The 16095-nt window shown below is 38.6% G+C and overlaps 1 protein-coding gene across 3 annotated transcripts in view; it reads left to right on the forward strand.

The window, feature by feature from the left end:
* Positions 1-677: 677 nt before the first annotated feature.
* LOC149001236 (uncharacterized) overlaps positions 678-16095 on the forward strand; it is a 32947-nt gene continuing 17529 nt past the window's right edge. For 2 of the 3 annotated variants that reach the window (XM_089139830.1, XM_089139829.1), the window contains exons 1-6: positions 694-1083; positions 1191-1292; positions 1382-1496; positions 4712-4827; positions 8227-8415; positions 9161-9303. In XM_089139830.1, the coding sequence (XP_088995956.1) occupies positions 962-1083; positions 1191-1292; positions 1382-1496; positions 4712-4827; positions 8227-8415; positions 9161-9303 (787 nt within the window). In that variant the 5' untranslated portion in view covers positions 694-961. Of the gene's footprint in view, positions 1084-1190; positions 1293-1381; positions 1497-4711; positions 4828-8226; positions 8416-9160; positions 9304-16095 lie in introns of all 3 variants that reach the window. The other variant, XM_089139828.1, reaches the window with a different exon arrangement.

Below are 16095 nucleotides of genomic sequence, written 5' to 3' on the forward strand. Positions count from 1 at the left end.
ATGAGATGGTTGTGATCTTCACCAATATTGCATCCTGAGGTAATTGAGATCTTCAATTGGAAGTACAATCTCTTTGGGATAATGGATATCCATAATAAATATTATTTATAACATCATTATATTTCATCCCACCTACAAAATCTGTCTAATATTTTATTTTGAAAAAACATCTTAAAAAAACAAGAAAAAAGGTAATTCCTAAACGATACATCAATCAATATTAATAACTCATAAACTTTTAAAAATTTAATAACTATAGAAGAAAAACAGAATAATTTAACCACAAGCCTTAATCTGTTCTCAGGGATAATTAATCATGAGCCTTAATCAGTTCTTCTCTTAAAAGAAAACATTTATATATTTAAATTATCATTTCAAGAAATAACATAAAGCATGTGAAATACTAATATAATTTAAATATACAATAGGGTTTCATCCATTCCAAAAATATTTGTAACTCTTCAGCTCACACCGTGCATTGCTATTTGCTAACTGAACCAACCCTTAGGTTCACCTTTTGAGATTTTTCCATAAACCATACAAGATAACACTGAGAAAATATAAAAATGTAAGACTCATGCACTCCAGAATCCAGTTCCAAATGGGCACCAGTGATCAGCCCCTTGGCTGTAGCATTTACACTAATTTCCTATGGCATGGTGGCTGGTTTGGTCGGTCAGTCACTCGGATACTTCGATGTTAAGAAATTTACGCGTGTGGCCGACATGGGTGTTTCAGTTTCGCCTTTCAAGGTTCTTAACGAACGAAAGGTATCTTACCAAAAAAAAAAAAAAAAAACGAGCGAAAGGTACAAAAGCTTCAAGGGCATATGATGCCTCTGTAGCGCGTAAAGAAGAGAAAGAAGGAACACCCAGAACGGACATAGCGCATTCACTACCTTGGTTCCATCGACAGTTTTGTCAAGAGGGTTTTCAGGCATTCCCTGCAATTCGACGACACCATGTGGATTCAGATTCTTTGTGGGTTAGTGTTCTATCGGTTGATCAAAAGATTTTTCTACGAAGATGACACTTTTGAAATAGAGTCCCCAGATTCGGATGCAAAGTTCATGGTTGCCACCAGGTCAGTCTGTATTCTGAATTTGATGCTGCTGGTGTCCCTATGAAATGAGAGAATTTTTTCGTATTTGGGTTTTCTTAACAATGTTAGTTACTTTGGCTTTAATGTAGAATGGAGGAAATCTATGGTGGGAAGGTATATCTCGGTCTTAGAATCCCTGATGCCGATTCGGGAACTCGTCAAAATGTTGATATGGTGCTTGTCACTAAAGGGTTGGGTTTTTCTATCCAAGTTGAATCCTGTGTTGAAATTAGAGGCCTGTTTTTCGGGTTATTTGGATCATACTTTCTATTGTTTGCAGGGAGGTCGTAGTGATCTCAGTCAAGAATTACTCGGGCTTCGTAGGAATTGATGAAGATGGAACCTGGGTTTGCACAGGTGATCGAACCCGCAAAAGAGAGAGGTATCCTGATCCTGTAAGTCTCATTTTCGGCTTCTTATGTTCTGATGGTTTCAACATAAGCTCTAACATCAGGTCACTATGTAAAGTTTTCACTCAATTAATGTATAAATAATTTGATAAGTAATTGATAAACATTCGATTTTTCTCGCACCATAGGCCTTGATGTGATCCTTTCCCACTTGCTATGCTGCCAATTCGTACCATAGTTGCCTATCATAAAAGGAAGGTGAATTGCTTTTTGAGTTAATCACTTGTTCTTGAGCTGATTAATTCTAGCAAATTTACTGCTGTTGATTGTTTTGGTGGTAGAGGCAACTTTGGATGCTATTATTGGCTCTATACCAACGTTATTCATTGATGAGTGATACTAATGGATTTTGTGGATACATTCCAAAAATTATGTCTAGTTAATCTAATTGAATTGATAAAAGGTGGTTCTATTCAGTGAACATTTTAATTAAACTGACTTCAAGTTGCATTTTTATTAACTTGCAAATTCATAAACTATCATTAGTTTGAAGAAGAGTACGTTTTGTTATATTGATAGTTGTGCATTTTCAAACGTTCCTGTGGCTCTCTGTTTCGACATGAAACTTTACATGGTAACATTTTACGTGCTTAAAAAGTTTCTGCTCCTTTTTCAAGAAATAAAATATGAAATGAAATATTACTGAAAATATTGCAAGCAATAACCGGATGTAGTGTAGTACAGCTAAATTTGGGAAGAAAACCATTATCTTAAGCATAATGCCTCTAGTAATTAATAAAATCATCAAGCACGTAACACAAAGAGAGATTAAGAGTAAAGTATGCTACTGAGGAGACATGCACCACCCATCTTCAATCCTGCACCAAACAACTAGAGATATTTCTTCATTAGACATTGAGAGTTGAGACCAGCCAGCATCCTCTTGGCATCAGCTGATGTTTACCCCTTTTGCACAGAAGAATTAATCCACCACCATCATTACCAAGAAGAAAAAGGAGAGTTTGTAGGAGTAGCCAAACAAATACCATGTGGTTGCATCTTCCATTCATTTTTTATCTTTGATTGGCTCTCCCTCTATCAGTTTTATCCTCTCTTTTGCTACCTCATTCACTATTGAAGCCTGAAGACTGAAGCAGTGGTTTGCAACAGTCTGGTTCCATCCTACCTCTAGTCCACCAATGGATGCCAGTCTCCTTGAAAGTTGTTAAAACCAGGCTCAGAAACCTGATATGCAGTTCATCTAGTCCAACTCTTGTCTTCCATGACTGTCACCTGTTCAGAGATAATGGTGGACCTTGCAAGTCTGTAAGTCCGATACAAACCCATCGCAATGAACCATTCTCATCGTGCTTCCTGAATAGTAAACACTGAATTGAAAGCCTTGTTGTTGATCATATCTTCCTCTGAGGAAGTCAAAACTCTTCTTCCAGTCCTTCTGCTTGTGATTATTTGGCTCGTCTCCAAGAGAGATAAAGATCTCCATCTCTGCCACTTAGACAAATTTGATCTCAGAAGATGAAATAGAGTTTTCTCTTATCATACCTCAATCCCTTGCAATTTAGAGAAAAGAACCTCTGGAAAAATGAAACTGACAAGAAACACTACAGAACAATTTCAGTTCATAGATTTGTAGATTTGTACAGTGAAGGAAGTCAGAGAAAGAGAGATGAGACAAGAAGATCATCAGGACTTGCAGGAGCTTGTGCTTTCCACTGAAGATTGAAAACTCGAAAGATCATGATTCACAAATCACGAGTGTTTACATGAGGAGAATTACACCAATAAATTTGAAGTAAAACTTTCCAGTATCTTTACATGAAAAGATGGCTCTATGGTGAAATTTTGCATTCATGAAAATTTTCCTCTTTGCAAAACAAACATCAGATATATTATTTTACTGCCGAATTTGTTTTGTTGGCTATTTTATGCTGAAAGGACTCATGGGGAACATTGCTTTTACCTTCGTTCTGACAATGAAGGTTCCCTTGGGGGTGGGGAGAGATAACTGCTGTAGAGAAATAACTTCAAGAATTACACTTGTGTGGACAGGCTTACATCCATCCACTACCATCTAAAATATCTTTTATTTAGTAACTCTACCAAGATGTTGGTCCAAATTTTGATTGATGAGTCCACTGAAATGCAAAAACATGCGACAAATTATGTGAAACAAAATAAGTTCCATTTTTAAATGAAGCGACATGAAAAAGATACTGCATAAGGAAAATTTGCAGTGGAGTTACTGTTGGAAGTGAAGTTGATGTAAGGTGGTATGAGAAACAGACACGTGAGGAACTTAAGCAGCTAGAGAATATGATTCCGAAAAGTTCAATTTAGTTCACAGAAGAAGAAAATAACAGTTCTAGGTAAAATGTTACCCACCAAGAAAATACATGTTGGACACACAGAATTTGCATTATAACTTAACACATGGACTCATCTTCGGTGTGAGATATATTGTTTTCCCTCCATGCTTTTGTTATACTTATCTCATTTTACTTCAGTTCTTAACTAATCAAATGGAGCCTCATTAAATTCATTGAATGTCAAATATTTCAATCAAAAAGCAATGAAAGTTATGAAGTATTTCATTCAATTCTTTTTTAATCAATTAAGGTTCTTGGTGAACAGTTTCTTGCATTTGTGGGGATTATTTGTGAGTGTATCTTTCACCTATTCTTTTTGTTCTCATAAGTCTCATACTGGGGATCTTTAGAAGGTCAGTTGTATTATGTTCTAAATGTTGAATGATATTCTTTGTTCTGAATGTAGAATAATTCTTAGGGCTAGGGCTGGCGTATAGGTGGGTGATGAGGGAGTGGCTTAGAATACCCTAAGATCATATAGATAATGGCCTCAAATAGAAGTATGAGGTCGCTTAAGACCGTAATAGCTTCAGTTTCCAAATCTATCAGAAAAGGAAGAAGTTTTTAAGACCAAGATAATAGGATCCAGACATTTTCATGAATATGGGTTGCTTAAAAATCACATAAAATTAGCTGTAAGTAGGCCCAATCATACCTCTGAAAGATCAAATTCATGGCACAAGCCCTGAACTCTTCATTGGGCATGTGAATAGGAGTGAGAACAAGTTGGTCTGATCTATGGTGAAATTTTACTATTTATGTTTGTGTTGCCTTTCTTCTGTTTCTGTGAGCCTTTTCCTTTTCTTTTCACTCAAGAAATTCCTCTCTTAAAATATTTGAACTTTAACTGTGGTTGCAACTTCTGAGCTTCAGGTTGCAGAATGTAAAAGACAAGTCACAATTCTTGAAGCATACCTGGAGCAAAGGGGAGTAACTTTCCCAGAAGGATATTTATCTGGCAAAGTCATACTCCCAAATCCAAACTTCAGGTTTTGTATCAAAACTTCCTTCTTTCATCCTCTATATTTGTAACTGTCGGTATTGGTAGATCCCTTGTGAACCCTACAGTGACCAGTAAAATACTTGCAAATATTAAATACAATTAGTTTTATAAACTAATATCCTGGACATGTGTGCGTTCAATCCTGGTGGAAATTTAATTCTATAAGTGGAGATTGGCTTGAATTTTAATTTAGAAAAGAAGAGTTTAACTCCAAAGGCATGAGGATCTGGAAATGGATATGATCAATGATATATCTGATTTGGGAATGGGAGGTGAAATCAGAAGCTCAGAAAACAGAGTAAGGAATAGAAGTAGAAACTAGAAGGAAAATTGAAATCAGGGGATGGAAGAACATGCATTATCAAGAGGAATTCCTAACTTGGAAAACTGAGACGAAGACTTCTTTGGTAACAAGAAAAAGAAACAGACAGAAAGTACTAACCTTTCTACGAATGCAGATAGGTCAAAAGACCGAACTCGATGGAGTGAAACCCAGAAGATAGAAGGTTGAAGAATATGAACTGAGCCTCTTACCTAGAACTTGACTTGCATATCACCATTCAAACTTGGCATCCCACTGAGCTACCTTGGCATCTCACAACAAAGGAGTTTTGAATCTCACAGAAATCAGTAAGCATAAGTTTACGTTTTTCAAATCATTGGTACTGGGTATGGTCTCCTAGTCTTTATTTATAACTGCATGAAATAAGCAAAATGGGAAACTCCTTGTATATGCTAGGGAGAATCCCAGTGACTCAGTTCTTCAAAAAAAAAACTTTGCTACGATTTCAGCAAAACAGGAACAATGTGTAGGACAGGTTTGAGAACCACATCTTTCATCACAGTCAGTTCTTTGCAGCCAAATAGGTATGATTTATTGGGGTTTATGGGCTTTTGTGGCTGGAAGAACAAACAGAAATCTCTTAGGAATTGAAAAAAATTGGAGGTTGCGAGATATGATTGAACAGAATAGTAATGGATTTTGGGGGATCAAACCAGGAATGATTTAATGTAGATACAGAGTTTGAAAGACAGGGTTGGATAGAAGAAGAAGAAGAAGAAGAAGAAGAAGTTCATCTTGGTTTCACACCATGAATTGCATGGAATTACTCATCCTTCCTTGCTTTCTTTCATCCTTTCCTTGTCTTCAAATACTTCCTTTTTAAACCTCATTTCAAAAAAAAAAAAAAAAAAAAAAAAAAAAAAAAAAAGAAGGGATCAAAAAGAAAGTGCACCCTACAGATGTTAAAATGGATAATTGTTAGACGCCTTCCAGAAACTGTGTGGGCTAGTAGAGACTGGGTGCCACACATATGAAAAATCATATTAGCTTAGTTTTGCAAGTAATCATGAATGTGTGTGATGAATGGACTTATGGCAGTCAACTCTCAGGATTATATCTGCATGTTACTAAGACTATCTGGTTAGAGTCTGGCAGCAGTTCACAGCAAAATATAGATCTCTCTCAGATGGAGTTGTTGGCTCTGTTACTTGCTTCTACTTTTCTTTTATTGGGTTGGTGTTCAGTGTTCCCTACTGTACTGAAAAGAATGCACCGGATGGATGCCTGGGATTAACTCCAACTACTTCTTCAGCAAGAACTCCCTTACAACTTTTGTATATAACAGTTGTAGCCCCAAATAAAAATACAACCAGAAAAAAAGTTCTACACATAATGTTGGTTATCTAGCCATAATGAAGTGACATTTTGGTTCATCGGTACATAACCCCTTGAGTAATTGTCCTGGGGGGGGGGGGGGGGTTGGAATTTACCTTTGGTGAAAGTAAGCTCTGGTGTCTCTCAAATAAATCAGGTTTAAAGTGATGATGATTCACATACTGTACTATACATGATTCTAATATGAAATTTGGAGCAGGACAGGTTTGGGAAACGACATCTTTCATCATAATCAGTCAATCCAGTCCTTTTCATGCCAAGCAGGTATGGTTTATTGGGCGGTTTATGGGCTGTTGCAGTTGAAAGAGAAAATGGAAGGATCTTGAGAAATGAAAGTGGAGGTTGGGAGAAATGACAGAACAAAACATCAATGGTTTGGGGATCAAAACATTTGCGGTTTACCGTCAATATAAAGTCTGAAAGGGAGGAAAAGATAGAAGAAGAAGAAGATCAGTTTCGCTTCACATCTTGAAGTCAATCCATCTTGGCTTCACAATGAGTTGCACATAAATAACTCATCCTTGTTTTCATTCGTCATTTCCTTCTCTCCAAATACAGTCCGTTTAGACCCAATTTAGGAGAAAAGAACCAAAAAAAGAAAAGAAAAGGGAGATCACTCCCTAAAACAAACTTTTCCAACAGTAACTACTCCCTGATAACTATATCTCTGGCAATAACTCCCTCGCAATATTAGTAAAAAACAGTTCTGGCACCAGATAAGAGTGCTACAAAATAATAAAAGGAACTGCACATAATGCTCGTGATCTAGCCATAATGATATGTGGCTGCATAGATCTTTTGATGCAGTCCTGAGAAAAGGCTGCTGTGGTGGGCTGTGACAGAACAGAAGTAGAACTAGGAGAATAGGAGGAAGAAGGGAAATGGTAGATACAGAAGAAAGAAAGTCACAATCTGATCCTCAAATAACATTTAACTCATCTCTCAATTCATTCCAACGATCTAATCTCTGTTGGGTGTTGCAAGCATGTATTTAAAAGAAAAAGAGAAAAACAGAAATCCTAGTTGAAAACTCGAAATATGAAACCAAAACAAAGTCCAAACCCAAGTTTAAGTCATTCTTGTGTAGGAAAACTTAAAGATTTTATAGACTGAAAATAAAATAGCATACTGATTAATTTGAACCCTTGTTGGATTGGTTTTGGTTTGGACAAAAACCCATTGTATCAGATTATTGATACTGCATCATCTTTGAGTGATAAACCCTTGCTGTCCTCATAACTGTGGCTATCCTACTAAAATAAGTAATATAACTAAAACAGAGATTAATACTAAACCTATATAGGCCTTCAACCCTTCACATTTGGGCCAGTATACCCAAAAATAATCCCATGGCTCATATCGCACATTTGGCGCTTAATGTTAAACATGGTGGCCCATCCTTGACCCAGTCCAGTGGCCTGGTTTGCTGCCGGCGTTCTTGTTCTTCTGAACTGCATCATAGTCTTTCCTTTTTGGGACTGATCACTTGTGTGGATTCTTTTTCATCCTTTTGGTGCATAAGGATCCCTAGAGGTATTTTCTTTTTTCAAATTTTTGGGGTTAAGTATGCAGCTCTTGCATTGTATGGTACCTAGCCATGAGTCAAATAAAAGTCTTCCTAGGTAAAATGAATAATCTTAACTGCATCACAGTGACATCCAGTAAGCCTTCTGTGAAACTTAAATCAATTTTTCTTTGGTGTTACAGGATGATCCATTCAACAAATTTTCCGTCAGAGGTCATTACATTTGACCAATGGATACAGCTAAAACCAGAGGAAAGAAATTTGTTCTCTGGTTGGATTAAAAATGCATTTCTTGGAGGAAAGAAAGAGACGCAGGATGGGATGCATGAGAAGCTTCACTTCATTCTTAGCACTGCTCCAATGTGGGATAGGTTTGTCCTTGTCTAGGCCTTCAACTTAGTTGTGTGCATATTTTGATATTTCTACTGAAAATAATCTTATACCTTTTGGATGGGTACCTGTAGTGTGGTACTTCTGATGCACAAGGCATAGAATCTCCAATTAAATAATCCTCATTCTTAGATATTTTCCGCATTAAAAATTTTACCCCTTCAAAGAAACAGATGCCAATGGTTTTTTATTGATGAGAGATTGATAACTGATCAGTCATGTTAGATTTTGGTTAGAATTTAGAAAGACTTCAAGTGTCCCCCTATTCTCCGTGGTATGGTAGTCCCATGTAGAGGAAGAAGAAATGGGGCTTATTCTTCTTTAAGTTAAAGGAGATGTCCCCAATTTAAAAGAATAAAGTGTGCATGTGAATAGATCAATAGATCTTCTTTTTTCCCTGAATATACTGTGGGCATCTCTTGCTCTCCCCTCCTCCCTCCCTGCCTACCTCCTTATTAAATAGAGAGCAACTTGAAATGGCACTTCTCCATGAATAAGCAAATCCAGCTTTTCCCCCCATGCCGCATTGTAAAAGGGGCCATTGTACACTTACAATTCCCCCAGGCCATGAGATGATTTTGATCTAATGAAAGTAAAAAATCAATTTGATATAGGTAAACTTGTAACATCAGCTTGTGCACTTGGATTATATTTCTGTGATTTCTTTGTTTCATTGATTAATTGTCTTAAACAGCTCGAGTGAACTTATTTCCAATTATTGTGCAGGTTGGTGCTTAAAGACAATAAAAACCTTCTTGGAGAGTTTCTACAATTCAAAGGAAAGCAAGAGGATATGCAAGGTCTGAAATATATCAAGAGATCAAAAGTTAGTCGGTTAATCATCCAGAGGTCGGCTTTGTTTGGTTTAGGTAAGTGAAAAGCCTTTCATTTTCCATAAGATAGTGAAAAGATGATAATACATTTATCTTATGAAAATAAATTTCTATATGAATAATATAAGAGCACTAGAACAGTACGTTGTTGATAACTACACTATTTATCAATCTGGCCTACCCAAATCAGATATTATGTTTTGGATGGCCCCGCATGGAAGGCAGATCCAAATTTAAAGCTTCTGCTGCACATGTGCTGCTGTTCCTTCCAATGGAACCCAGTTGCTCCCTGCTACCATGAAGAGAACTTGATGGCTATTGCAGATTTTGTTGAGCCATTGATTATTGGATTTTTGTTGCTTATTCTTCCAAATGAGTAGCCATTGCCATTATTTTTGATTACCTGCTGCAATCAATAATGGTCCTCTCTCGGAGTGGTTATTAACTGAGTCACTTCTATGTTGCAGTTCTCCTTCTTCTTCAACTTTCTAATTTCATTTTCCCCCATATTCACTTGCATTGCTTAACTTCCAGCTTGGTATCAGTGCACCTTGTTGGTTTGAGGGTCGAGTCACCTTCCTGTTCCTATTGCTTCCTGCATCCCTTCTTTTTGGTGAAATTTGGAGCCTAGGTTATGAAGGGTTTCCAAGGAAGGAACTATTATGTAAAATGTATGAATATATCTTACAAGGAGCATTAGTGAAGATCATAAAGTCACCAAATATTTGAAGCAATAGGGCTTGGAGCTCAAAATCAAACCAACTCAGCTAGGCATTTAGTTGCTAGCAGCTTCTTGGTAATTTTTCTTTTTCTTCTTCATATGGCTGCTTCTCGAGCTTGAATTTTGCTCGTTTCAATCGCCTTGGGTGTCTTTGCGGCCCTCATGGTCATGGTCTTGGTTTCATGTCTCTAAGAGTTGCTGCTTCACAGCTCCTCTCTATTTTGGATTGTATGGTACCACCAGTATGTATTTCAGTCTGTTTTTTATACCGAATGTTTGTGATATATTTTCTTGCTTGGTTTTGGACATTTGTGTTTTATGAGCCCTTCATTTTTCTGTATGAGATTATTCTACCGTGAAGCATAAAGTGAAAGTGGATTTTTTTGAAGTATTTGGCTGGTTTGCTTGCTGGACTGTGATTACAGTGATTGCCAGTGTTTGGAATTCTTCTGGGTTGAGCATTGACATGGCATTCAACTTTGGTTATTACCCTGTGTTAGGACCCTAGGGATGAGGCCTCAGTAACCCTAACTAACCCTCATTCCACAAGGCCTCATCCCTAGGGTAACCCTAATTAACCCTCATTCCACAAGGCCTCATCCCTAGGGTAACCCTAACTAACCCTCATTCCACAAGGCCTCATCCCTAGGGTAACCCTAACTAACCCTCATTCCACAAGGCTTCATCCCTAGGGTCCTAACACTACCGACCCCTCGAAAATCACCTTGTCCCCAAGGTGATGGAATTGTTGAAGTTTAGTCGTATGATGGTGCCGCATAACAGTAGTAATTCAATATCGTCCTCCTAGGCTGAATAACACACCCATTGCTCAAAATCAGACTTGGAGCGTTTTTTTTTTTTTGCCTGCAACGAAATTAATCCCCATCGCACCGCTGCATCTCAAGGAGCCTGGGTGCAGCTGTTGGAAGACAATGGATTTTCCTCATTCGGTTCAGCCCCAACGTTGCCGCCTCCCTTTCTATTCTGACGTTCAGAGGTTGAAGACGATGGTTCCCCAACTTGTTGGTTCGGTTGGACCATTTTCTGCCAAGTTCTTGGTTCAAGCTTGGTTTGGGTTTGGGTTTTGACCCGTTTAAGTTATTTAGGTTTAAAGTAATGCTGAAAAGGCTTGGATTTTGGGTATACGAAATGGGCCAGACCCATGAGTGATGATGAAAAGGAGTAAGGTCCAAATACTTAAACCCATGGGTGAAGAGTAATGGGCTGATCGTTGGTTTGATTGTAGGGATTGGGTTTTGGGTTATGAACCGTAAATGGGCCCAAAATAATTCTATTAAATGGGCTAGACATGAACACTTAAAATCATGGGTTAACGAATATGGGTTGGATATTGAGTTAATGAAATACGATGGGTGGGGATTAATGGAATGGACCTAACTAACCCTAATTCCACAAGGCCATCGTATTTCATTAACTCAATATCCAACCCATATTCGTTAACCCATGATTTTAATAGAATTATTTTGGGCCCATTACAGTTTCATAACCCAAAACCCAATCCCTACAATGAAACCAACGATCAGCCCATTACTTTTCACCCATGGGTTTAAGTATTTGGACCTTACTCCTTTTCATCATCACTCATGGGTCCGCCCATTTCGTATACCCAAAATCCAAGCCTTTTCAAAGATTACTTTAAACCCAAATAATTCAAACGGGTCAAAACCCAAACCCAAACCAAGCCTGAACCAAGAACTTGCCAGAAAATGGTCCAACTGAACCAACAAGTTGGGGAACCATCGTCTTCAACCTCCGAACTTCGGAATAGAATGGGAGGCGGCAACGTTGGGGGCTGCAAACGATCGAGGAAAATCCATCATCTTCCAACAGCTGCACGCGAGCTCCTTCGAGATGCAACGGTGCGATGGGGATTAATTTAGTTGCAGGCAAAAAAAAAAAAAAAAAAAAAAAAAAAACGCTCCAAGTCTGATTTTGAGCAGTGGGTGTGTTATTCAGCCTGGGAGGACGATATTGAATTACTACGGTTATGCAGCACCATCATACGACTAAACTTCAACAATTCCATCACCTTGGGGGACAAGGTGATTTTCGAGGGGTCGGTAGTGTTAGGACCCTAGGGATGAGGCCTTGTGGAATGAGGGTTAGTTAGGGTTATTTGAGATAATACATAGAGGGAAAGAGGGAGAGAGGGAAATCGGAATTTTGGAGAGTCTTGTGGGCAGCCGAGGCTGAGGGAACACCGTGGGGGGTGACTAACACCATAGAAACCAATGTTATCTTGTTATTTCTTGCATTCTTGTATGAATTATTGGGAAATATTGTTAGGGTTTCATTAATTGGCATCAGAGCTGTAACGATCCAGGGAGGTGATGGCACTGCCTTCGTATTCTGGTGAAGGAGGAGTTCAGAGATGGATTTTTGAGGTTCTTCTCTTCTGCTGGGAGAACCAGATCGAGGAAGAGCAGTGGTTGGGGGTAGCGATCCAACATCTGGAAGGAGAGGCACTTGACTGGATCTATCACAAGAATTGGACGGCATTTTCTTGGACGGGATTCAAAGAAGCCCTGAGGTGGGAGTTTAGCGACGGGAGACAACCGACATAAAATTTGGAGATAGACAACAACTAGGAGAAGTATCGAATGAAGGATGAAGTACGCTGCTACGGAAGTCACGCATCACCAAATGTGGAGCAAAAAGATGAAGATAGGATTGAGTGAAGATACCTACCAGACCAGAGTGGAGGAGCAATATTTTGCTATAAAATCGAGATGCAGTGAAGTGAAGAAGCATAGAAGGAGGCCAGGTACAATTGATGGCAAGTTGCAGGCGGCCAAAAATTCTATTCGCAGGAAAGGAAGAAGACGGTGGAGTTTTAGGGTTTTTGAGGTTGGTTCGGCTCAACCCAAACCGGTCAATCAGTTTGGTTCAAACATTAAGGGCCAAGGAGCTTCTAATTCGGGCCCAATTCAGGTATGCTTAGAATCAGATTTAAAGCCCAAGAGATCCAAGTTCAAAGATTGGGCCGTACGTTTTCCTAAGAAACCCCCTTGGGCCCAGCCCATTCCATTATCCCCAGCCCATCGTATTTCATTAACTCAATATCCAACCCATATTCGTTAACCCATGATTTTAAGTGTTCATGTCTAGCCCATTTAATAGAATTATTTTGGGCCCATTACAGTTTCATAACCCAAAACCCAATCCCTACAATCAAACCAATGATCAGCCCATTACTCTTCACCCATGGGTTTAAGTATTTGGACCTTACTCCTTTTCCAATTGAACCAACAAGTTGGGGAACCATCGTCTTCAACCTCTGAACTTCAGAATAGAAAGGGAGGCGGCAACGTTGGGGCTGCCGAGCCGAGGGAAAATCCATCATCTTCCAACAGCTGCACGCAGGCTCCTTGAGATGCAACGGTGCGATGGGGATTAATTTAGTTGCAGGCAAAAAAAAAAAAAAAAAACGCTCCAAGTCTGATTTTGAGCAGTGGGTGTGTTATTCAGCCTGGGAGGACGATATTGAATTACTACGGTTATGCAGCACCATCATACGACTAAACTTCAACAATTCCATCACCTTGGGGACAAGGTGATTTTCGAGGGGTCGGTAGTGTTAGGACCCTAGGGATGAAGCCTTGTGGAATGAGGGTTAGTTAGGGTTATTTGAGATACTAAATAAAGGGAAAGAGGGAAGAGAGGGAAATCGGAATTTTGGAGAGTCTTGTGGGCAGCCGTAGGCTGAGGGAACACCGTGAGGTGTGGGGGGTGACTGGCACCATAGAAACCAGTGTTATCTTGTTATTTCTTGCATTCTTGTATGAATTTTTGGGAAATATTATTAGGGTTTCATTAGGGCATCCTAGCCAAACACTTCTAGACATGCCCTAGGTATGTCAACCAGTAATCTGGGAAAGCGCCAAAGGGCACCATAGGAAAACGTCCTATACCACCTCCACTAGTGTCCAAAGGCAGGAACACCAAAAGAGCATTCCCCAATCCCCAAATCACAACCTAGGCAATCACATTCCCAATCAATCATTCACAAGCACAATTGATAATACAACACATAAGTAAATAATCATTCATAATTGAAATAACATTTGAATAATAAGAACAAGTACTACTGTAGTTGAAGAACTACAGCAGCAATATAATTATAAGAAACTAAGTACAACAGTAGTAATGATCATGTAATCAAATCTAAAGACCTGCATATAGGTTATTAGGGATCAACCATCCTTACCTTAAGTAATTTTTAAAGAATTCCGTAGAATAATGAGGAAGAGGTCTAAGACTGGCAATTAAAACCTAAACAAGCATATAATAATAATTAAGAATAAGACCTAGAAGATTAGAAGTCAAACGGAAGCAAATAGAGTAGATTTGAGGCTACTGTCTATGTTGGTCGATTGGTTGGTCTACTGGCCCAGTCGACCAATGGAACAATACGGAACTGCAAACCCTAATTTGGTCATAACTTCTTTGTTTGAAGTCCGATTGGTCCGAAATTCAAAGGGGAGTTCTCTAGAACATAATAAGACTATCTAAGAAGGTCAAAGCATCAAGTCATGGTCAAAAGATAGGATTTTGATTGAGCCATCAAAATTTAGGGTTTCATCATATATAGTCCCTGGCTCTCATAGAAAGGCTAGGGAGAATAAAGATTCACCCTAGGGAATAAAGAGTACGAAACCACATCAAGGAAAGCTTTGGGTATGATCCAATAATTAATAAAGGATTAGGGTTCCCAATTGGGTAACCTTTCTGAAAATATCCTAAAATTTCGTTAACAACATGCACAGGGTAGCTCACAAAAGAGCAAAGGGAAAGATAGGGAGCCATCCAACAATCATGGGGACACAAGGGGAGGTCATGGTAATGGTATGAGACCTTCCCTACAATCACCAACTTTGGTAGGAAAAACAATAACAAGGGAGTAATCGAGAATTCTGGTAAAATCAAGAAACAAGAACATCAAGAAACAGGAACATCACCATATGGTTTCAAGAACTTCAAGAACATAGAGTGAATTGGGGAATTCACTTTAAGAAAGAAAGAATAGTATTTTAAAATCAAGAAAGGTATTGGGTAGGGCAATGAGAGAAAACAAGGTTTCACATAAAGTGAAAGGAAACAAATTCTAATCATACAATTAGGGTTTTACTAACAAGAATCCGTGTATCCCACGCAAGACTAGGGAGAATAAAGATTCATCCTAGGGAAAATAAGAGTAGAAATACATAATCAAGAAAGGTTTTGGGGAGGATCCAATGAATTAAAAGTGGATTTGGATACCTCTCATGAGGGTTACCCAAAATCAACTCTCACAAAATCACCCTCTTTTTGGTTTCCATAGTCCAAGGAACATTAGGGATCAACCCCTCAATCATGAGGACACAAGGGAAGGTCATGGTAATGGTATGAGACCTTCCCCACAATCATAAAGATAGGTAGGAAAATTATGGAAAGAGTCATCAAGATCTCAGGTAAGATCATAGACATAAAACATCACCATATGGTTTCAAGAAACATAGAGTGAATGGGGGATTCACTCTATGGCTAAGAGAATCAAAGAAGAGGCCATTACAGTAGTGTAATACCTTTCTCATAATCAGAAGGTCAGAAGTATAAAAGAAAGAATAAAACAAAGAAGAAACGAATCGATTACTAACCTTTTAGAAGAAGAATTGATGAAGAAACTCGGACGAATGCTTGAGGATCTTCCTTGGCTTTGGAGGAGAGGTTCTAGGGTTCTTCCCACGTTCTTCAGAGGCTTAGAACTAATTGTGAGTGAAAAAGACGGAGTTCCCCCCTTTAAATAGCATAAAAAGTCCTAAAATCACTAGGATTTCCAATTTTAACCTTGATGACCTTGTTGGTCGATTGGTTGGTCGACTAGCTAGTCGATCAACCATGACAACAACTCCATAATTGGGATTTGATGGGCCTAACTTCAATATCTTTGGATGGGCTTTATACCACACCTCAAACAACTTACCTAGCATTGAGGGATGTCTTCAAACCAGGTACAACTAGGCTTTAGGCCCATCAACCAAGTTCTTCTTCATCAATGTGCAGTTCAACTCCAAATCAAGTAAGCTTTCCATAAGGAAACTCCATCA

Source organism: Hakea prostrata, chromosome 11 (genome assembly GCF_041222555.1).
Source record: "Hakea prostrata isolate BN-2017 chromosome 11, UWA_Hpros_2, whole genome shotgun sequence".
Taxonomy (NCBI): Eukaryota; Viridiplantae; Streptophyta; class Magnoliopsida; order Proteales; family Proteaceae; genus Hakea; species Hakea prostrata.